The following is a 23,701-nucleotide window of genomic DNA, read 5'->3' on the forward strand; positions in this document are numbered from 1 at the left end:
TATCACCAGAATGTCTTTATTTCTGCCCCTTAGCGTTAATACACGCTAAATATTCAAGTTCTATAGAAAAAAAACATTTTCCACCATTGGCAGAAGTCCAACACCATGTAGCTCATCAACAGTCAGGATTCATGGATATTTCTGAACATTCCTCCTCATTGTTGACTCCAAAGGTTCCAGCGGTGGTTTGTTTCTTGTCCAACACTTTGAGGAGTTGGTACCTTCAGTGACCTCCACGTCGATGTTGATGGTCCAGACAACTAGAGGCACTTTGACCAAACAGCAGCGATGTTTTTAGGTCTTTAAAGTCACAAGAACCAGAGTTTCAATCGCTGTCGCTGTCACTTTCCTCCTCCTCCTCCTCATCTTCCTCCTCATCCTCCTTCTTCTCGGGTTCCTCCACCAGTCCGGAAAAGAAGTCGTTGTCTCCGAGCGCCTTCTTGGTGAGCGACTTCATCCGGCCGTCCTTCCTCTTCCTCTTGCGGTACTCCTGGACCTTGGCGTTGGGTAAACTGGAGATGTCCCAGAACTTGATCAGCTGGTCGTGTCCACAGCTGACCAGGAAGCGTGAGTCTCTGGACTTGGCGAGTTCCTCAATGGGTTCGCCGACGTGCTGGCCGATGCAGCCGATGACCCGGTTAGGAAGCAGGTTGATGGCGCTGATGGAGGATGGACAGACGGACAGAAGACGTTAATAAACCTGGACAAAGACTGAACCATGGTTCTATTTAATCTGAAGGTCATCTCCATTAAAGTCACTACGAATCACATTTCAACATAAAACAACAAACCTTTTATAAAGCATGAAGAAAACTAAAGGACAGTGGTAGCTTTTTTAAAATTGGAGACGATGACTAAATTTATTATTTTCTAATTTAAAGGAAAATCTATGTATACAATTGGGATTAATATAATGAAATATTTTTGTTACATTTTCATCATTTCTTTGTACTTTTTTCAGCAGTTTGTTTAATTTTACTTTTATCTGATTTAAAATGTAATTCAGTGTATTTGTTACACTACCTCTATTATTATTATTATTATTATTTTAAACAAATGTTTTATTTGTTTGTTTATGTATGCAAAATAAAATGTAGATGCAACTGTTTTTTAAGCAGGTTTGTTTGTTTCTTTATTGTAGAACCTGATTTAGTATTAGTTAATTAATGCTACATAAATTATTAAACTTCTAATTAGAGTTTTATTAATTTATTTGATTTAATGTAATATTTTTATGGACATTATATTAGAAACATATTTACGTTACAGTTCAATCATTATTATTACAATCAGATGTGTTTTATTTATTTGTATAATAATGCTACATATATATATTGAGATTTATTTTTAACAGTTTTATTCATTTGTTTATATATATTTAGACATATATTTAAGTTTCATTTATTTGTTTATTAATGCTACACATATATTTACACATATTAATATATGAACACAGCTGTGGGACCCTTCTGGAGGCAGTGACTAACATATAGTCTATAGACTGACCGGATGTATCCATCTACAGACTGACCAGATCTATGCATTTACAGACTGACCGGATGTATCCATCTACAGACTGACCGGATGTATCTGTCTACAGACTGACCAGATCTACACACGTGGACAAAATTGTTGGTACCCCTCAGTTAAAGAAGGAAAAACCCACAATTCTCACTGAAATCACTTGAAACTCACAAAAGTAACAATAAATAAAAATTTATTGAAAATTAAATAATCAAAAACAGCCATCACTTTTGAATTGTTGGTTAACATAATTATTTAAAAAAACAAACTAATGAAATAGGGCTGGACAAAAATGATGGTACCCATAACTTAATATTTTGTTGCACAACCTTTTGAGGCAATCACTGCAATTAAACGATTTCTGTATTTGTCAATGAGCGTTCTGCAGCTGTCAACAGGTATTTTGGCCCACTCCTCATGAGCAAACAGCTCCAGTTGTCTCAGGTTTGATGGGTGTCTTCTCCAAATGGCATGTTTCAGCTCCTTCCACATATGTTCAATGGGATTCAGATCTGGGCTCATAGAAGGCCACTTTAGAATAGTCCAACGCTTTTCTCTCAGCCATTCTTGGGTGTTTTTGGCTGTGTGTTTTGGATCGTTGTCCTGTTGGAAGACCCATGACCTGCGACTGAGACCAAGCTTTCTGACACTAGGCAGCACATTCCTCTCCAGAATGCCTTGATAGTCTTCAGATTTCATCGTACCTTGCACACTTTCAAGACACCCTGTGCCAGATGCAGCAAAGCAGCCCCAAAACATTACTGAGCCTCCTCCATGTTTCACCGTAGGGACAGTGTTCTTTTCTTCGTATGCTTGGTTTTTGAGTCTATGAACATAGAGTTGATGTGCCTTACCAAAAAGCTCCAGTTTGGTCTCATCTGTCCAAAGGACATTCTCCCAGAAGCTTTGTGGCTTGTCAACATGCATTTTTGCAAATTCCAGTCTGGCTTTTTTATGAGTTTTTTTCAGCAGTGGTGTCCTCCTTGGTCGTCTCCCATGAAGTCCACTTTGGCTCAAACAACGACGAATGGTGCGATCTGACACTGATGTACCTTGGCCTTGGAGTTCACCTTTAATTTCTTTGGAGGTTGCTCTGGGCTCTTTGGATACAATTCCAACGATCCGTCTCTTCAATTTGTCATCAATTTTCCTCTTGCGGCCACGTCCAGGGAGGTTGGCTACTGTCCCGTGGGTCTTGAACTTCTGAATAATATGAGCCACTGTTGTCACAGGAACTTCAAGCTGTTTAGAGATGGTCTTATAGCCTTTACCTTTAAGATGTTTGTCTATAAAATTTTTTTCGGATGTCCTGGGACAATTCTCTCCTTCGCTTTCTGTTGTCCATGTTCAGTGTGGTACACACCTTTTCACCAAACAGCAGGGTGACTACTTGTCTCCCTTTAAATAGGCAGACTGACTGATTATGAGTTTGGAAACACCTGTGATGTCAATTAAATGACACACCTGAGTTAATCATGTCACTCTGGTCAAATAGTTTTCAATCTTTTATAGAGGTACCATCATTTTTGTCCAGGCCTGTTTCATGAGTTTGTTTTTTTAAATAATTATGTTAATCAACAATTCAAAAGTAATGGCTGTTTTTGATTATTTAATTTTCAATAAATTTTTATTTATTGTTATTTTTGTGAGTTTCAAGTGATTTCAGTGAGAATTGTGGGTTTTTCCTTCTTTAACTGAGGGGTACCAACAATTTTGTCCACGTGTGTATGCATTTACAGACTGACCGGATGTATCCGTCTACAGACTGACCGGATGTATCCGTCTACAGACTGACCGGATGTATCCGTCTACAGACTGACCAGATCTATCCGTCTACAGACTGACCAGATGTATCCGTCTACAGACTGACCGGCTGTATCCGTCTACAGACTGACCAGATCTATCCGTCTACAGACTGACCAGATCTATCCATCTACAGACTGACCGGATGTATCCGTCTACAGACTGACCGGATGTATCCGTCTACAGACTGACCAGATCTATCCATCTACAGATTGACCAGATCTATCCGTCTACAGACTGACCAGATGTATCCATCTACAGACTGACCGGATCTATCCATCTACAGACTGACCGGCTGTATCCGTCTACAGACTGACCAGATCTATCCGTCTACAGACTGACCAGATCTATCCATCTACAGACTGACCGGATGTATCCGTCTACAGACTGACCGGATGTATCCGTCTACAAACTGACCGGATGTATCCATCTACAGACTGACCGGATGTATCCGTCCATGGAGGCGGTGACCATGATGCTGTCGGTGACGGGAACGATGCAGTCCACGGACTCGGCTTTGACGGCGAAGCGGTCGCTGGTGGCCCCGAAGCCGTTCCAGTTGAAGACGTAGACGGTTCCCTCGCTGGAGCCGCAGACCACCTTCTTCCCTCGCTTCATGATGGCCACCGAGGTCAGGTCTCCACTCTGGTACTCAGACAGCAGCTCGAAGCGACGCCGCTTGATGTTGAAGATGCCCATCGTCCCGTCACCGCTGGAGAGACCACAGGGAAGGGACGGATGACAGAGAAAATACATTTAACATCAACAGCAAACGATAGAGAAACAAACGGTTCTGTGACTTTAGCTGAAGCCAGTTTATCATTTTTATCCAACGGAATACATTTCTTAGCAGCAAAATCCATGAGGATGGATGACGTCATCATTTAACGTGTCCTCAGTGCATGTCTGAATGAAGTTGTGAGGAAAATAAAGGAACGATGTTTGTATTTCAATCAGAGAATTCAACTTAATTAATTAATGATAAAATTAATTTATAAATAATAATTTATTTATAAATTGTATTAAAATAACTATAAATTTTATTAATTATTAAAATAATAATAATAATAAATTATTATAATAAGTATTTCACTTTATTTATGAAACTTCATTTTAAATTAATAATTAAGAGTAAATTATTGTTATATTTTTTATTAATTCTTATTAAAATAATGATTAATTAAATAATTATCAGAATTATATTACTTTTTAAATTTGATTTATAATATGAATATTTCAAATTTACTATTATTATTAAAAATAATAAGAATAAAAATAATAATTCACTTATTGTTTTTATTAACACGTTTAACTTATTAAAATATTTATTAATACATTTTATTAATTACTAAAATAACATTTTTTATAATTATTATCAATTAAAATTTATTGTTAAAATTATTTTATTTTTCCTTTTATTTAAAGTTAAGTCTACTTCCATGTTTATTTAAAATGTAAAGCACTTACAAATTGAAATGAAATGTGTTACAGCAAATAAGGAGCATTTATAATTAATAATAACAACATATTACAGTGAATGTTTTAAAGCCCAGGTGTTTCACAGCTGCAGCAGAATAAAAGTTGTGTTTCTGTTCAGAGAAATGAAGTTCATGGGTCATTTTGGTCCATTTTTCTTTCACATCTGTCGACTTCTCAGGAAGTGTGTTTGAGGACTGTTTGTTAGATTTTGTTGGAGAAGAATCAGGAAAAACTCAACCTGATCATCAGAATGTTCTAATAAACCAGATTACTGCTACCTGGCTGTGAGGAGGATCCTCTTGGCCTGGTCCACGGTGATGTCACTGATGTAGTCCTCATGGTGCTTCAGGTCCATGATGGATGTCCCCTTCCTCATGTCCCACACCTCCACAGAGACACACACCATCAAATCACCACTCAGGACTGATAGGAAACCAGTTTAGAAGACCAGATTATCAGCTGGAACCATCAAAGGTCAGAACTCCATCAGCTGGGAGCAGAAGAACAATGACATCATCTAATCCATGAAAGACCAACTTGGACCACAAACAAACCGCTGGGAATCATTTTACTACACTAAAACCCACATTACAACATCAAACCAACAATAATCCATTCACAGACCACTTATAAATCATCAAACGACCTTTCTGGATGCTAATAAACCACCTAAAGCCATTAAAAGTTAGCATCAGTTGATCTGTCAGAGTTTAGCCCATCTGAGAACCAGTTTGGGCCTTAAGAACCAGTCATAAAGTGCTTACGTCTGGTCTTACACCACTTAAAGATATTTTAAAAAACATTTTGGCTGATTTCAGACCACTAGCAAACATTCAAAACGCAGCATATGGAATTCTAAACCACCAAAACACAATCTGAACTCATTTAATGACCATTTTAACCACCAAAGACCATTTCAGACATCATGAAAACACTCAAATTCATCAACATATATCATTTATTTATGCTTCTAAAGCATCTTGGATCTTCAAAGTCTCAAAGCCCATCGAAAGAACTTCTCAGACCAGTTTAGAGCATCAAAAGACCATCCTGGAGCTTTTTAGGGCAAATAATCGTCAAAAACAATGAAAACCTCATCTTAGACCATCTAAATACCAGCTTTTACTGTCAGTTCTGGGTCATTAAACGATTTAAAACTTTCAAAGTCTGGACTTAAAACTCTGCAAGACCAGTTTCGAACCTCAATGGACAATTCTGAACAACTTTTAAACCACCATGACACAATGTCCCCATTTAATGACCAGTTTTTAACCGCAGAAAGTCCACTGAGGACATGAAGACACCATCTGTAGGAAACAATTTTATAGCACTGTTGGGCCTTAACCCAACTTATGTCTCTAAAGTCTTGTCTAAAGGCATTAAAAAACCAGTTGAGACCATTTTGGACTTTAGGAAACCATTCTAGACCAACAGCTTACACCATTGTGGACACCTTTATAACCAGATTTTTGTCCTAAACCACTTACTGACCTTTTCTGACCCTTTTTAACTATTAAACACTCATTTTAATCCACCGATGAACCATCTTTGACCATTAAAACGTGATCAAACCATTAAAGAATGACTGTGGACCACTAGAAGTCCAGCTCATTCCAGTAGAGGACCAGTCTGGGTGGACCATGTTGGACCTCCTTCAGCAGCAGGTGTTTAATCAGGACCCAGACCAGCTGTGGTTCCACATCTGGACCCCTGGTTTGACACCTTCAGGGTTCAGGGTCTGGTACCTTCAGGGTCTGGTACCTTCAGGGTTCCTCCGTCGTCTCCAGTCGCCACGATGTTCTCGTCCACCAGCAGCAGGCTGTTGATCGGGGCTCCGTGGGCCCCCCGGATCCGTGTCTCCAGCTGTCCCCGCTCCACGTCCAGCAAGTGGACCGCCTTGTCCCGGGACACGCTGAACAGTTTCCGGCCGTCCTCGGAGAAGCGCACCTGGCGGCAGGACTTCAGGTGGTGTCCGGACGACCACAGCTCCCGGTTCTCTCCCTCCGTGCACGAGTAGGAGAAGGCGTACACGTCCCCGTCCACGTCCCCGCACACCAGCATGTCCCGGGTGGGATGCAGAGCCACGGTGTTGGCCGCCGCCTCCAGCCGGATGTCCTCCGGAGTGTCCCGGAGCTTCGGCCCGGGAGGTTCGGCCCCGTCGGAATCCTCATCTGAGTCCGGATCCCGATCTGGTTCCGGAGCTGCCGGTTCTGAGTCCGTGGAGGTTTCTGGAGATTCCGGTTTGTTTTTTTCCTCCGTGGACGAGACCTCAACGTGCTCCGTGGGCGCCGCCATGTTGTTTTCCTTCTTTCTTATTCGACGCTGAAATATGACGTCATGAAAACAGGCCGCAGCGCCCCCTACTGGAGGACTAAACAACATACATAAAAATATAAATTCATTTCGAACAATACAATGATAATAGTAGTTATTAAATATCTACATTAATTTATAAGAAAATAAATTACTAACACTGTTATATATGAGAGAAGGAATTGAAGAGATTCCAGAAGGACCATGCAAAGTCCCCCAAAGAAGACAGTAAATGTATGATTATAAAATTAAAAAAGAAATAGACAAAATAAATACTGAGGAAATTAAGAAAAAATGTATTTTTACAAAACAACAATACTATGAAGTAGGTGGGAAATCACTAAAACTTCTGTCTTATAGGTTAAGAAAACAACAAGCAGATAGAACCACACACAAAATAAGAAACTCAGCAACAAAAGAAATAGAATTTTGTCAGGAGAAAATTAAGCATTGATTTCTAAATTATGACAAAGCATTATATTCTGAACCACAGCTGAGCAACGACAGCCAAGCTGATGTCTTTCTGGCCCAGATAAAAAGGTCACTGATCAAAATGAAAAACTAATATCAAAAATAACCAAAGAAGAAATTCAATTAGCAATCAAGAAAATGAAAGTGGGGAAGTCGCCAGGGACAGACGGCTATACCACAGAATGGTACAAAACTATGCAGGATCAATTAATGCCGACATTACTAAAAACTTTCAACTGGATTTTGGAAAACAAAAACACCATCCCTCATGGAGGGAAGCAGTGATTTCAGTCATACCTAAGGACTGGAAAGATAAGCTTCTGTGCGCGAACTACCGCCCAGTAAGTCTCCTAAATAATGACTATAAATTATTCACATCCATCTTAACTAAAAGAATAGAAGAGATTCTACCAGTATTAATACACAAAGATCAAACTGGCTTTGCTAGACAAAGACAGACCCAAGACAATGTCAGGAAAACACTGCATGTGATGAGACGTCTCACAACACAAACTGGAGACACTAATATTAAGTCTAGATGCAGAAAAGGCGTTCGACTCGGTGAGGCGGTCTTTTCTCTATAAAGTACTTTCAAAATTTGGCTTTCATCTGAGTATAATAAAAACATTTGCAGCACTATATAACAAAGCAACTGCTAGAATCAAAATAAATGGTGATTTGACCAACTCATTTACTTTAGAAAGAGGAACTAGACAAGGCTGTTGTGCATCACCACTTCTCTTTGCCCTTTTTATAGAACCTATGAGTCAATTAATAAGCCAAAGACCAGAAATAAAAGGGGTAACAATGCCATCAGGGGAACAGAAATTAGCTCCGTTTGCCGATGATTTATTGATAAGTCTAACACAGCCTACACAGACGCTTCCTAAGCTGATGGAACTGTTAGAGGAATTTGGTTCTATGTCTGGCTATAAAATTAACGTAAACAAAACTGAAGTACTGGCATTTAACTATAATCCTCCATCCTCAGTTTGAACTAAATACAACTGGAAATGGGACGCTGAATCGATTCAATATTTGGGCATCTTGTTATCTCGAGACTTTTCAAAATTATATGATATTAATTATAGCCTGTTGATCTCAAAAGTAAATTCAGATATACAAAGATGGAATGTCATTCCCTTTTTGAGTCAATCAGGATGGATATTTTGCCTCGGATGTTGTACCTTTTCCAGTGTCTGCCAGTCAAAATACCACCTAAACAGTTCTTAGAATGGGATAGACTGATAGCAAGGTATCTGTGGCAGGGGAAAAAGCCAGAATCAAACTCAAGACACTACAATTAAGAACAGATAAGGGTGGAATGGGCCTCCCCTGCTTAAAGAAATATTACCATGCAGCTCAACTGAGACCTCTGATCTGTTTATGTTCACCAACCTACAATGCAGCATGGAAGGAAATAGAAGGAACAATGATTAACGGAATCCCAACAACAGCTCTACTTAGCGATAATAAATTAGAAGTAGAACAGAAGATCCCAGAAGACTCAATCTCAGGCAGTTTCTTAAAGTCCTGGCAAGAAATGATCAATAATTGCAATTTGAGAGATGTATCTAAAATTGTGAGGTGGTGTGCCTACGATTCAGATTTCACACCAAATAAAATGGATGGCAGATTTAAAATATGGATCTCAAAAGGTTTGACTACTTACTTCTCATTTACCCATAAAGGGATCTTTAAAAGTTTTGAGTCCCTACAAAAGGATAATGGTTTGGGAAAGGATGGTTTTTTTAGGTACCTACAAGTGAGACATCATTTTAACAAAAATCTTAAAGGAAAGCTAGAAACAGGGGACCCAGGGTTCTTGGAGGCATTTTTATCATTAATTAAACCCAGATCAGACATCAAAATCATTTCCAGATTATATAAAGGCATACTAACATCAAAACAAGAGAACACAGATGAAGTAAAGAAGAAATGGGAGAAAGAAATACAGATAAAGATAACACAGGAGAGCTGGGAGAAAATATGCCAGCTTCAATGGGTTTCAACTGGTTCAAACACTTGGAGGGAGTTCTGTTGGAAAAATGTTACTAGATTTTTCATTACGCCCGTTCAGAAACGTTATCAGGGTAATGAAGACGCCTGCTGGAGACTTTGTGGAACTACTGGAGCCAACCATGTCCACATCTTTTGGGACTGTAAGACAATAAGATGCTGCTGGATAGAGATCCACAAACATATTCAAAATGTATGTAAACTTTCCTTTCAATTGTGAAAATTTGTATTTGGGGAATATTTTGTTAGAAACATGGAACAGCGAAGACAAAAAACTACTGACTACACTTTTGGCAACCAGTAAGAAATCTGTTATGAGAAAATGGTTGAGAGTAGAACCACCCACCATGGATGACTGGATGGATGCTGTGTATGAAATATATGTCATGGAAAACATATCTTACTCTCTTAAGGTTGAAAAAGAAAATCTGGTCCAAATGGACTGGGTACGTAAAACCAACCAGATCTGAATTTACTTGAACAAACTTTTGCTTTGTACAAACCTGTCCACTTTTCTTTTATGTATATTTGGATGTTTCGAAATGGTGCGCTCCCTAGTTTTGTTCTGTTTTTTTGTTTTTTTGGGGTTTTTTTGCTGTTTGTTTTGTTTTGTTTTCTAATTTTTTTTAACAAAATAAGTGTTAGTCCGAGGAAAAACAAAAAAGTAGAAGGCTGTAGGGAAAATTGCTGTGAACGGCATATTTTCAATTTATTTATTTTTTATTTTTTCTCTTTTCTTCTATCGATTCTTGAACATCTAAGTCTGTAAGATGTATCTGATGGAAACTTGCCTTTATAAATAAAAAGATAATTTAAAAAAACACTGCTATATATGAAGCAAACATTTTAAAATAAAAATACTCTGTTAAAATAAAAATAAAAATCCTACTTAAGATCAGTTGTAATTCATGTCAAAATTACGAATATTTTTTTCTGTAAACCCTGTAAGTACTATTATTGTTCTATTTTTTTTAAATGTTAGATTTTTTTTGTTTAACTGTCCTGCTGAATAGTTAAAATTCATCATCAATATTCTTACTACTAAGAAAACAGTAATAACATAAGTGTTATTAAAGCTTATAACATAAAATTTAACATGAAATTTTTCTGTTCCAAGAAAAAACTTAATTGCAATTTATGTAAAAAGTACATATTCTGTATGAACTCTAAGTACTACTGTTCTATTTAAATCAAAAATTAAAATATAACGACACTTGATCGACTGTTTTATGAATATAAATAGACTTAAAAATTCATTATTTTATTTAAACAACATATCTGAAGTGCAAATATTTTAATTTAAAAATGCTCAGTTACAGGAAAAAAACTTGTAATTCTGTAAAAATATGTATTCTGTAAACACTAAGTACTGCTAGTCCATTAATTTGATCAAATTTATTCAAATGATTAAAATTGTTACTTTAATACTGACATAAAAATAAATATTTCATATAAAAACACTTACATGTTAAAAATGCTTTATTTATCTGACAGAGCACAGTGTCGTGGTTTCTCTTAGATGTGCCGAGGTTGAATAACACGTCCGGTGACACTGTTGCTTTTAATATAATATGATTTTATTATAAAAGGACAGCATCTAAACAGACACCATGGTCTGCCTGGAAGGAGCCTGACAATTGATTCCTCCTCAAACAAAGAAGTCAGGTCGCTTTTATACCTTCTGGTGAAGGGTAGAATTATAACATCTGGTTCATGTTTGCAGACCCCTTACTCAAAACAAGACCACTCTTAAATAGAACCCCTCTGCTCTGAAATCCCAAAGGACCCATCCATCTTCTAGCTGGACATGGGTGCCCCAAAAACAAGTGGTCTGTTCCTGAAACTGAAAAACACATTCCAATGGCATGGGTAGAATTAGTCACGCATGTAATTCAGGTTCCATCTGTGGTCAGAGACACCAGAACAGACACTACATATAACAAGCAACTTATATCAGATACGAGAACAAACAGAACAGATTCCATTCTACTAACTTATTAAGTAATACATGTCAGATCAGATACCACACATTCCTCCCTTCGAGACTTTAGTCTCGCTAATCATCATAATATCGAGTACACAAGAGTCACACACAGACTGTTTCTGACATTTCCTTCTTGTTCGTGTTAATCACGGCCTAAGCTTAGTATTATAATCAATTTGTGGAGTCTGTGAAAGTGAAAACCTGCCAGGCAGCTATCTTTCCAAAATTAACCATCAAACAATCAAGGCAGGAAATTCTCTCACGGTCCCTCTGCCCGAGGCGACCACCTATTGTACTCCAAGCTAATCAAGAACAGGGTTTGAACCATTATGTGAATGAATAGAAGCAAATACATTTGGGAATCCCAGAAAGAAAATCAAAATGTCCAAAGTCAGGCTGGTTGACCCATCGTACCCTTCAATGGACCTGCTCCTGCCTAACATTACTGTCCCTAAACAATCGAAACAAAGAAAACACCTGAGATCCCAATGCACTCACCTCCTAGCAGAAAACATCCTTCTCTGTATATTAAGTAATCAAAGTATCAAAAGTAATCATCATATGAAAAGCAGAAAGTATTCATCAGTATTACAGAGCATGGCATAATGCTGCAAAATTCAGAACTACAAAATGTAGGAAAACATCAAAGTGTTGCTCGTCAGCAGCAGCTTCTGGTGTCGTAGTGTGCAAAGACAACATCATGCATTATAAAAAGTCACTTTATCATCAGATGATCATATTACATTTTGCAACCACCCCTTAGATCAAACTAAATCCCCTGTGAAGTTAGGACATCTCTGTAAGTAACACCCAACAATAAAGGATGAAGGCTGTAATGAAGTCTGATATTCAAAATGACACTCTATCAACTAATTTAAACCCCTATGTTGTCAGATGTCAACAGAGCAGTATGTCAACATACCATTACTAAGGACGATGAGTAACATCCAACAGGTGGCAGCAATACGCCAGTGATGCGTCGAGTCCGCTTAATTCAATGAGGAAGAAGAAAGTGACTCAGTGTTTCTGCCGGAACTTCACAGTGTGACACCCGGCGGATGTAAACAAAGAAGCATGAGCAGAGTTCGCTTCACTGCTGTGTGGACTGAGCTATAAAACGGCTGTATGATAGTATGAATGAGAAATATCAGAGCGATAAAGTAACGATGTGTTCAGTTGAGTATCTGAGAGAGTTGATCAGCGACAGACTAACTGCTGCTGCTGGAGAAATATTCACAGAGTTTGAAAAAAACATCGTCCAGTACCAGGAGGAGATCGATCGTCAGCGCAGACTGCTGGATGTCATCTGGAAACCACACATCCCCGTACAGCCCATAGGTGTGTATGTGTTTTGATGGTGAAGAATTCCACTTATAGCATGTGTAGTGGTTGTGTACTCTCTCTTGCATTGTGTAGATAATCAAACTGGGAGCATCCTCTCTATTGGCATCAAATCCGCCGTTTATTTGCAGGAGCTGGTAAAACACACTGATATTACTCTCACAGTCGCGCACGTGGTAATCTCCAGATAATGCTAAAAACACAAAACAATTTATTCAGCACGGAGGTTAAACTTAATTAGCATTTTGCTAGCGGAGCTTAAACTGGTCATCTTACCACGGCAACTGGACACAGCAGACTGAGAACGCAATGTGGGGGAACACTCCATAGATATGAAGAGTACGGCTGAATCCCAGGCGTAAACTAACCGTGACGTCACCCGTTGGTTTCAACGCCGAGAAAATGAAGCCCGGATTTTGCTACTTCCTGGTCGCCGTTTTGGATTTTTTTGGAGCCAGTGACGTAAAAAGCGTCATCAAACAGACTGGACCGGAGAGCAACTAGGGGCAGGATTGGCTGAGGACCCTCTTATCCCGCTCACGTTTTACCGCAGAGGCTTCTGTTGCTGTCCATCAAGTATAGCCACGCCCCCTGGCTCCGCCAACTTTAACGATTTATTTAAAATTCAGTATTGATTTATTTTAAGATTGGCCACCTGATCTCTCATTTTGACCATGAAAACTAATGGGAAAAAAATCCTGAGCTGTAGAACATCAGTCTATCAAATTTTATTTTTTCCAGAAATGAATTGGGGTCTATGGAGCAAAAGCTTTTTGGAGCCAACCCGAGCGGACGGTGGGATATTGCAAGTTTTTGACACTTCCGGGTTGGCTTCAATTCTGGAGCCAGATACGACGTCTACTATATATACAGTCTATGCTGAATCCCAAACCGCCCCCTACACACTCCCCCTCCACTACCGAGTGTCACGCCAAAAGAAGTCACACTCGCAGCTGTGGAGGGCACTTATTATTGAAGGGGGAGGGTATAAATATGATCATCAGGAATGGGACGCCCTGTCGCCTCACTGGAAAATGGAAGACGTCATCGCCATGGTAACACAAAGACGCCTACTGTCATGGCTGTAGCGCTGTGGCACAGGTTGCAGCTAACAAGGATCGCTGCTGCTTCCAGAAGACGAAAGCGTCCCACTTTTTTCACTCACATTTTTTCCAATCCTATTATCTGGCATTTCAAATCCAACAAATGAATAAATGAATTCTGTCAGTTGTGTTCAAATTTTAAGGTGTCAGGGGGTGCACAATTAAATCAAACATCAGCAGAGAAGAAGATTTGTTTCTTTTGATTTATCTTTTTTCACCACTCTTTGTGATGTTCTGTCAGTGTGAAAAAGGCGTGGGAGAAATAAAGGACGCATGTGGAACTCACATCATTATGTTTGTTTCCTCCTGCATTTTGACGTTGCACTTCCTGAAAAAGATGTCCAGAGTGAGCATCGATGCAGACTCGCTATTTAAGGGCTGAACAGTCCACTCCCCCTCCGCACTACGTGGTTTGGGACGGCCCTTAATATGGAGGACGCTCCACGGGAACACGCAAACGGAGGGGTAGTGTGTAGGGATAGTGTGTAGGGGGCGGTTTGGGATTCAGCCTAGATACACCAGCGCGCTGTAGCAGCCGGCTAAGCGACGTGAATTCGTGGCGGCCATCTTGGAGGGGGCAAAGTTCCCATTCAAAGCAATGCATGCACATTGAAAATAAATCAGAATCTGCTCGTTTTTCAACCGATTTTCGTGTGGTTTAGTTTATTGTCAACGTCAAAACATGTGCTATTGATAGAGAATATTTGATCTGAAAAAAAAACCTACAGAAAAAGGCTTCCTACAAACGTAGCCTGCAATTTTAGTTCTCTTATTGTTTAGGTCCAGAGGCCAGGAAATCTTTTCAGTTCAGCCATTACATATGTAAATGTAAATACTTAGACATATAGAAAATGTTTTGAGATGAAAAGATTTAATTGCAAATATAATCTATTAATTTATTAAAACTAATTTATTATGTGTATATATATATATATACATATATATATATATATATATATATATATATATATATATTAGGGCTTTACCCGAATATTCGTTCGCTACGGCGGTATCCGAATATTAATTTTGGTGTCCGAATACCCGCACCCCCCCCCCGTCGGACGTTACCGGGTGGAACGAATATTCAGCGTTACTGTCTTCCCTCTGCCTTCGGCCCACATCGGCTCATATTGGCTCATCCCATCGTGTGATCACATAAACATATACACATATGTCTATGTGATCACCCCCTCCTCCCCGCAGACGAAAATAGGAATATTCGGAGCTCGTCTCTTCCCTTTGCCTTCGGCCCACTTCGGCTCATCTCAGCTCATCCATTCGTGTTTCTTACCACCACCCGAATGGCCGGGTGGCTGCCGACTCTGACGTCACGCTTCACTTCATTGCATAAACACAAGACACGATGCTGAAGACCTCCGCTGTTTGGGAATTCTTCAGTTTAACTGAAGACAAAACAAAGGCAGTGTGTAAAGTTTGCATCCGAGAGACCAGACGAATGGATCCGAATATTCAGGCCACGCGCCCCCACCCCGTCGGACGTTAAGGGGCGGAACGAATAGTCGGATATTCGTCTTTAATAGTGCCTGAATAGCCGGAGACCAAAAACCACTATTCGGGCCAGCCCTAATATATATATATATATAAATATATATATATATATATAGATAGGCTGTTATATGCATATAACAAGGAACTAGACTAGAACAGGATAGAGTATATTTACATTTACAATAAACAACACAATGACAATAGAAATATTATTAATATTAATCATTATTTATTTATCTCTCTCTCTCCTTGCTGTTATATAGTTGCAGCAAACCCTTCTCTCCTCAGAGCTGCTTCCCACTTCTTCCTCAACCCATAGTCTTTGGGAAACCTACATGGAGTAAATAAAAAAGCAGACAGAGAAGTAAATAAGTACGTACACAACAACATATATAAAAAGAAAGCATGCTAATAAATTAAGTGCAAAGAACTCAATTAGCCAATCTACTGGAGACCAAAGCTATTTATTTTGATAAGTGTAACATTGTTTGGTAACATTTCAATTATTTGAGAGCAGTCCTAAAGAATTGCCTGTAATCCCAATCATAAAATGGGTTTGGAGGAAGAACATAGATGCCAATCTGGATATATATGAGTTAGGCTTTATAACTACTATTGGTAGTATTGGTGGTATTAATAGTAATGCGACTACTAGTAGTAGTAGGAGTAATACACCAACTACTGCTGCTGATACTGTCACTGCTACTACAACTTGTAATACTAGTACACATGCTGATACTACTTCTACGACTCTAACAGCTACTTATACTACTACTGCTGCTTGTACTTTTGGTATTACTATTACTGCTGCATGTACTTTTAGTAATACGACTACTGCTTGTAGAACTACAGCTACTATTAATCGTCTGGTATTTGGTTGTCCAGCTGTTACCGCTAGTTAGCCACTAGCAAAACACTAACGCTGTCTGAGCCAGCGAGGAAGCTGATTCAACATCATTCATATAATGTTAGACAAGACACACTGTACCTCTTTTCAACACATTAAAAAAATAATTCTTCAAACCTTAAACCTGTACAGGACAACTAACCTAAATGTTAGCTTCATTGCTACCGCTAGCTTAGCGTTAGCACAGCACTGTCTTGCTCAAACTTACCTTCATAATTGTCAATAAAACTGGACAGGTACATCTTGTACTCCTTTTCCCGTTTACTCCGGGGGGTAGAGCACTCCTTTCGGATGAGTCTGTGGACATCTGATATGGTAAGCTTGGTCAGGTCTTGAAGGCATCGTGTGAAAAACATCACCATCTCGACAGTCCGGAAGTAAAGATGCTAACACACGAGAATGCGGAAGTAGAATGGAAGTAAAGTTATGCACTGAGCGAATAGTGTCAGAAAAGGCTCAGGAGTCAATCTTCAGATTCAGTAGAATTTATTCCTTCAAATCACAGGTCAAACGCTCTGAGAGATGCCCCGGGGCACGTCTGAAAATACCCTGTAGAGCACTGGTCTTTATACTGTAAAGTTCTGGTGTGTGGAGTTCCCCACGCCCCAGGGCATCCTTCTTTTATGACAGATCTTGTAAAACGTGTCACTATTAGCTTATTTATTCCTTCTTTAATGGTGTCTAAATGCTGGGTACTTTCCAAAAAAATAATGGCTGATGGGCACTGTCACCAGGACGAGATACCCTCTCATCCTGGCTTCCTGCCAAACCAATCACCACCCTCTGCAACTTTATTACAGGTACATTAAAAGCAACACCAGGTTACATCAAAGACAACGCCAGGGCATCTCATCCTTCGCCTCTTATCTGCGGACATTACACAACAATGAAGTTTACAAACAGGAGTCCACCACCACACCTAAGCTTGAACACTCATCTTATTTATGGCCACCTGTCAGGACTGCCTGTTTGGGCATACACACACAATGCAGTCAGTACTCTGTTCTGTTCTCATCTGAACACTTCAGTGTGTGCGGCCTTATGCTTGGTCTTGTCACTTCTAACCTTATACCTGTAGCCTTTATGTTTTATTTGATACAACAGTGCAGCCCTAATGGTGTCTGTTAGTTGATGTTTGTGGAGTTTTAAAAATGTGATCGTTGTGTTGATTGACACTGGTAGCAAGACCAAAGTTTCCTGTTCAGAGGTGCTGGAAGTATTTATCTGAACTACTCCACACTGACAGCAACTGCATTGTGTTATCAAACAGTTTAATAATAAAACTCTGACAGAGGACTCAGTCATTCCATCATTTCAGTCCAGAGACATAATTCCATGTACAGAGATCATTCATGATCTAAAGAAAGCGCACGTACAGAGTTAGAGTATAGAAGTAATGTGTTCAACTGCATTCCACTATTAACAAGTTGGGTTTCACTGATGAGTCAAATCAACAGTACAGTAACCAGCAGTAAAATAAGAATAACATTAAAATCCAAATGTCCTGACAGGTTTGAAGGCTGAAGAGGACAGCAGCTTTATTCAGACAGATTTTAACGGCTCCCCATCAAACCTGTCTATGTGGTGTGTAGAAAAGTACCCAGTGGTGTTTACCATTAGAATCTCTGTGATCCTGTATCCACTGTGGAACAACGTGTTCATAGAAATGTTCAGTCATTTGGAGATGCTTGTATCATTCCTGCTGCTGTTTCATGTCTCCTAGATTTCTATTATAAATCATCACAGTCGTAACCATTATCTTTTGTCTCTTTGTCCCTCCAGAGCTCCCACAGTCTTATGTCTGTGAGAATGAGAAGACTGTCGTTGACCATCAGCCCCATGACCAGGAGAGAAACTCCATGGTGGACCATGAGGACCCAGAGCCTCTACGGATTAAAGATGAGCAGGAGGAACTCTGCACCAGTTGGGACCAATCAATCCCGGTGATTTCTCAAATTAAAATGGAACAGGAAGACTTGTGCACCAGTCTGGACCAATTAAACCCAGGGTTACCACAAATTAAAGTGGAACAGGATGAACTCTGCTCCAGTCAGGGGGAAGAGTTAATTGGATTGAAACAGGAGACTGATACCTTTGAGGTGACTCCTGCTGATGAGGAAAGTGACCACAGTGAACCAAAACCAAACAGTGATCAGCTCCTGTTTCACATCTCTTGTGCAGCTGAGAGCCCAGATCAGGAAGGAAGCAAGGATGTAGACTCAGGATCAACTCGATGTATCGAGCAGAAACCAAGACATCAGAGTAACAGCAGTCACAGTAATGATGTAGACAATGCTCCAACGTCAGCGAGACAGTGTGATAATGACAAGGCAAGAAAATCTGCAACATGCGAGGTTTGTGGAAAAGCTTTTAGCAATAAATCAAATTTAATCAAACATCACAGAACCCACACAGGTGAGAAGCCATATTCTTGTGGAACCTGTGAAAAAAGCTTTAGTCGACGGGCCTATTTGACTGACCACATGAGATGTCACACAGGTGAGAAACCGTATGTTTGTAACACTTGTGGGAAAAGATTTTCTGGTTCATCAGCACATAAATGGCACATGGCAGTTCACAAAATGGAAAAGCCATATTCTTGTGGAACCTGTGGAAAAAGCTTTAGTCGACGGACCTATTTGACTGACCACATGAGATGTCACACAGGTGAGAAGCCATATTCTTGTGAAACCTGTGAAAAAACCTTTAGTCGACGGGACCATTTGACTGCCCACATGAGATGTCACACAGGTGAGAAGCCATATTCTTGTGGAACCTGTGGAAAAAGCTTTAGTCGACGAGACCATTTGACTTACCACATGAGATGTCACACAGGAGAGAAGCCGTATGTTTGTAACACTTGTGGAAAAAGATTTTCTGGTTCATCAGCACATAAGAGGCACATGGCAGTTCACAAAATGGAAAAGCCATATTCTTGTGGAAGCTGTGGAAAAAGCTTCAACTATAGTTATCGATTAAAAGCCCACATGAGAATCCACACAGCTGAGAAGTCGTGATCCTGAAACATCTGTGGAAAACATAATGTCAGAACTAAGGTTGAAACAAGATGGAAGAATTGGTAGAGGTTAAAAGTAGATGTTTTAGATTTCAAGCACCTTTAGTCTGTGCTTCAACAACAATTGTGAGGAAGTATGTAAGCAATCCTTGATGATCAGACCAGATGGAGTCTGGACTGTGGTGGTGGTGGAGCAGGCAGAAGAACCAAACTGAATGTCTGGATGGATATGGTATTGGTGCAGACTGCTACATTTCTGCTATCATGACATCCTTCATCAGCAGAGCAGTGATTGGAGATATTGTGAAGCTGTTTGGAACATTTTCACATCCTGCTGAGAGAACATGGCTGTTCAGGTGTGAACATACTGCTGGAATCCACTCAGCTTGAGCTCTGCTGTCTTTTAAGTAAAAGGAGGAAACGAGATACAGAGACATTGTGACAGTAGGACACAACAGAGTGTGTCACTGCAGCAGAGGAGATCTGGACGTGAAATAAAGTTGTAATAAAACATGTACAGCTCCATGACTGCTTCATGAAATGTTTTGAATGTTTTCAAACAGATGGTCATTTACAAGTTGTTTTAATGAATGTAACATTGAAGGTCCCCAGCAAGAATATCTCTGAGTCAGATATCAAAGACATAACCAGTTTATTTATATAGCACCAATTACAGTGAAGTTGTCTCAAGATGCCTTACAGAACCCGTATGCCTGAACCCCCAGAGCAGCCCAAAGGCAACAGTGGCAAGAAAACACCCTTTTAACAGGAAAAAACCGTTGAGCAGAACCCTGCTCTTTATGTGGGGGAACCATCTGCTGCTGGTTGGGCGGGTCGAGAGAGACAGTGTTTCAGCTTGTTCTGTCTCACATTGACTATACAAACTGGACGGTTGAGCATTACCCATGCTCACAGGGAACTTTTATTTAACTGCGGCTACACAACACAACACAGCAGGCACATTTCTCCTCCGGTGCGTCACTCAATTGCGCCCGGGTAGGAACAAACAACACATAAGCAATTCCTATTGCTACAGACAGAAGAGGTAGCGGGAGGGGAACAGGGAACATAAAACACACAATTTGATACATGCATGATAAGACAAATGATACAAAGTAGAAGCTAACATTGAAACTGATTCATAGTTTACCCCTTACGATTTACAACTCTGGCAATAAATGTTTTATGTGTGTATATATATATATATATATATGTAGCTGGTAGGAAACTCAAAAATATGTCGAAGAGCATATCAAGTAAAGTGAGGGTGATGCAGAGTAGATAGTGGAAATGAGCAGCTGGAAGCAGTGGGCTGGAGGAAGGTCAGCAGCAGCATCCCACAGTGGACATGATGGAGATTAGACCAGTTGGTGGAACAGCAACCACAGATCTGAAGCATCCAGCTCTGGGACCAGGGACACTCGGAGAAATAGCACAGGGGGAAACAGAGTGAATGTACTGCAATAACGGTATATATATAAATTATATAGGTAGATAGAGAAGGGCTTGGTGCATCCAGAGAGGTCCCCCAGCAGCCTATAGGCCTATAGCAGCAGAACTAGGGGCAGAACTAAGGGATGTCCCAGAGGAAGACTCCAGCTGACCTCTCAGGATCACCCAGTCAGCCCTAAATATAAGCCTTGTCAAAAAGGAAGGTTTTAAGCCTGATCTTTAAAATAGAGAGGGTGTCTGCCTCCCGACACAACATTATTATGTTTTGAAGCAACACAAGTGGTTTTACTAGTGGTAGCTGATATACTCCTGCAAACTTCAAAATCAGAAATGGTAAAAAAGGTGAAGCTGTGCTACAGTTTCCCTCCAGAAGGAGGGCGACCAGGTCTGGGAGCTGTTTCCACAGAGATCCAACCATGAACAAACTAGTCAAAGAAATATAGCAGAGGGTTCAGGAAACAAAAGAAGAGGGGGACTGATTTTGCTATTCAAGGTAAAATGGGGAAAGTAAGAAGGCACTTCAGTGGTGCAAGAAGAGACTCAATTGTTCTAACCTGGCTAAGACTCAGACACTGCAGTCTGAAAAGTGGACTGGCTTTGATTGGGAAGCACAGAGATAGGAACTGTGAGTGTGGTGAACTAGAAACTGTGAGAAATGTTCTTCTTAAGTGTAAGCTCTACTCATGCCAACAGAAGAAACATTAGAGACGAGGAGCAGCTGGACGAACTGTTTTTAATCTTTGCTTTATACTTAGCATGGAGGAGTGGACAAATATGAAGAAACTTCTGAACTTTCTCATGACCACAGGACTGCATAAGAAAATATCGAGGATTCTCTCAGGACTATGAGTAACATCCAGTAGGTGGCAGCAATACGCCAGTGATGCGTCTAGTCCGCCTATTTCAATGAGGAAGAAGAAAATAACTCAGTGTTTCTGCTGGAACTTCACAGTGTGACACCCGGCGGATGTAAACAAAGAAGCATGAGCAGAGTTAGCTTCACTGCTGTGTGGACTGAGCTATAAAACGGCTGTATGATAGTATGAATGAGAAATATCAGAGCGTTAAAGTAACGATGGCTTCAGTTCAGTATCTGAGAGAGTTGATCAGCGACAGACTAGCTGCTGCTGCTGGAGAAATATTCTCAGAGTTTGAAAAAACCATCGTCCAGTACCAGGAGGAGATCGATCGTCAGCGCAGACTGCTGGATGTCATCTGGAAACCACACATCCCCTTACAGCCCATAGGTGTGTATGTGTTTTGATGGTGAAGAATTCCACTTATAGCATGTGTAGTGGTTGTGTACTCTCTCTTGCATTGTGTAGATAATCAAACTGGGAGCATCCTCCCTGTTGGCATCAAATCCGCCGTTTATTTGAAGGAGCTGGTAAAACACACTGATATTACTCTCACAGTCGCGCACGTGGTAACCTCCAGACAATGCTAAAAACACAAAACAATTTATTCAGCACGGAGGTTAAACTTAATTAGTATTCTCTCCCAAGCTCATTTCACTAATGTCAGACGCTAATACGCTCGTTCATTTCAAGACAGCATTAACTTTACCTTTAATTTAGCATACAGCGATGGGTGGTGCTCCCGTAGATGCGCTATCATATTCGATGTATTGCCTCCTCGGGCTGCCACTGTCCTCAAGCACGTTTTGCACGTCGGGCGACCTTCTTCCTCCAAGCCGTGGCCGTCTGGCTTTTTACGGTAGCCGAAGTATTCCCAAACAGCCGACTTAGTCCGCTTGGACGGTGGAAAAAGTTCCGGAGGCTCGCCTCCTTCAGCCATCACACAGCCTGCAGAGCTGCCTGCTTGTCACTCACAACAAACGCAGGTGAGCGGGGGGAGGGGCGCTTTAGGCTGCAGCTTCACACAGCGTGAGGGACCTCTACTTTCTCCCTGATGAGACGTCACATTAAAAAAAACGCTCATACCGCAGGAACGGTATGACGGAAAATTTTAGTGGTTTTGAAACCGTGACTTTTTCATACCGTGGTATACCTTAAAACCGGTAACCGGCCCATGCCTAAGCTAAATGCACCGTTGTTGCCGACAGAAAGTCTGACATAGAATCAACGGCCGGTTGATGTTCAGAAGACAGCGTTACATGGTGTGGGTGTGGGTGTGTGGGTGTGGGTGTGGGTGTGTGGGTGTGGGTGTGTGTGTGTGTGTGTGTGTGTGTGTGTGTGTGTGTGTGTGTGTGTGTGTGTGTGTGTGGGTGGGTGGGTGGGTGGGTGGGTGGTTGGGGAGAGGGGTTGCGTACTTAAGCACCGACATTGAAACATGCCAAAGACCTCACAGCAGCTATCTCTTATTTTATTGCAAAAGACATGATGTCATTTCAAACTGTTGAGAGGCCTGGATTTTTGAAGCTGCTGTTTACATGTGGTTGTATTGTTCTTACATCCACTTTACTTTGTTTTATATAGTAGTGTTATTGTATTATATTTGTAAGACAAGATCTTTCCGAGCACTGAATGTGAAGATTCTTACAATTTGCACAATATAAAGAATGTAATTTTATTTAAATTTTATTTATTTGTTAATGTTTATGAGGCAGTGGCACCTTACCTTTTTGGTTGTACTTTGTTATTCCTAATGTTGCTTTCAAGCAAACTGACTACCTCCTGGCTCTGTTAAGGTCCCCTCTTTAATTTTTTAAGCTTATTAATATGTTATTTAAGGTTTAAGTTCATATTTTGATTGGTTTTTCTAAAATAAAAACGTTGTTCATTGATTTAAGTGTGCCTATGAGTACTATTTAAACATTT

At 40.2% G+C, this 23,701-nt stretch overlaps 2 protein-coding genes across 4 annotated transcripts in view; one reads left to right on the top strand and one right to left on the bottom strand.

Annotated features, from left to right (window-relative positions):
- wdr55 (WD repeat domain 55) lies at window positions 1–13,457 on the bottom strand. Its single transcript, XM_051944351.1, has 5 exons — window positions 13,211–13,457; window positions 6,568–7,177; window positions 5,085–5,191; window positions 3,770–4,039; window positions 1–659 (listed from the first exon to the last, which is right to left on the bottom strand). Exons 2-5 carry the CDS (start codon window positions 7,099–7,101, stop codon window positions 326–328), a joined length of 1,245 nt encoding a protein of 414 aa, XP_051800311.1. The 5' UTR covers window positions 7,102–7,177; window positions 13,211–13,457; the 3' UTR covers window positions 1–325.
- Window positions 12,521–23,701, top strand: part of LOC127532531 (zinc finger protein 391-like) — a 20,276-nt gene continuing 9,095 nt past the window's right edge. The window contains exons 1-2 of one of the 3 annotated variants that reach the window (XM_051944349.1): window positions 12,525–12,931; window positions 18,236–18,807. In XM_051944349.1, coding sequence (XP_051800309.1) covers window positions 12,727–12,931; window positions 18,236–18,807 — 777 coding nt within the window. In that variant the 5' untranslated portion in view covers window positions 12,525–12,726. Of the gene's footprint in view, window positions 12,932–18,235; window positions 18,808–21,271; window positions 22,169–23,701 lie in introns of those variants that run through there. The other 2 variants (XM_051944350.1, XM_051944348.1) reach the window with 2 other exon arrangements.

This window comes from Acanthochromis polyacanthus, chromosome 24 (genome assembly GCF_021347895.1).
Source record: "Acanthochromis polyacanthus isolate Apoly-LR-REF ecotype Palm Island chromosome 24, KAUST_Apoly_ChrSc, whole genome shotgun sequence".
Classification (NCBI taxonomy): domain Eukaryota; kingdom Metazoa; phylum Chordata; class Actinopteri; family Pomacentridae; genus Acanthochromis; species Acanthochromis polyacanthus.

What these genes read in the sequence shown, in the direction of transcription:
- wdr55 (XM_051944351.1), bottom strand. Translation starts at nt 7,101, where the DNA reads ATGGCGGCGCCCACGGAGCACGTTGAGGTCTCGTCCACGGAGGAAAAA. An exon ending in AGGATCCTCCTCACAGCCAG is followed by an intron (nt 4,040 to 5,084) that starts GTAGCAGTAATC and finishes TGGTCTCTCCAG; the next exon opens with CGGTGACGGGACGATGGGCA. An exon ending in TCCATGGACGGATACATCCG is followed by an intron (nt 660 to 3,769) that starts GTCAGTCTGTAG and finishes ATCCTCCATCAG; the next exon opens with CGCCATCAACCTGCTTCCTA.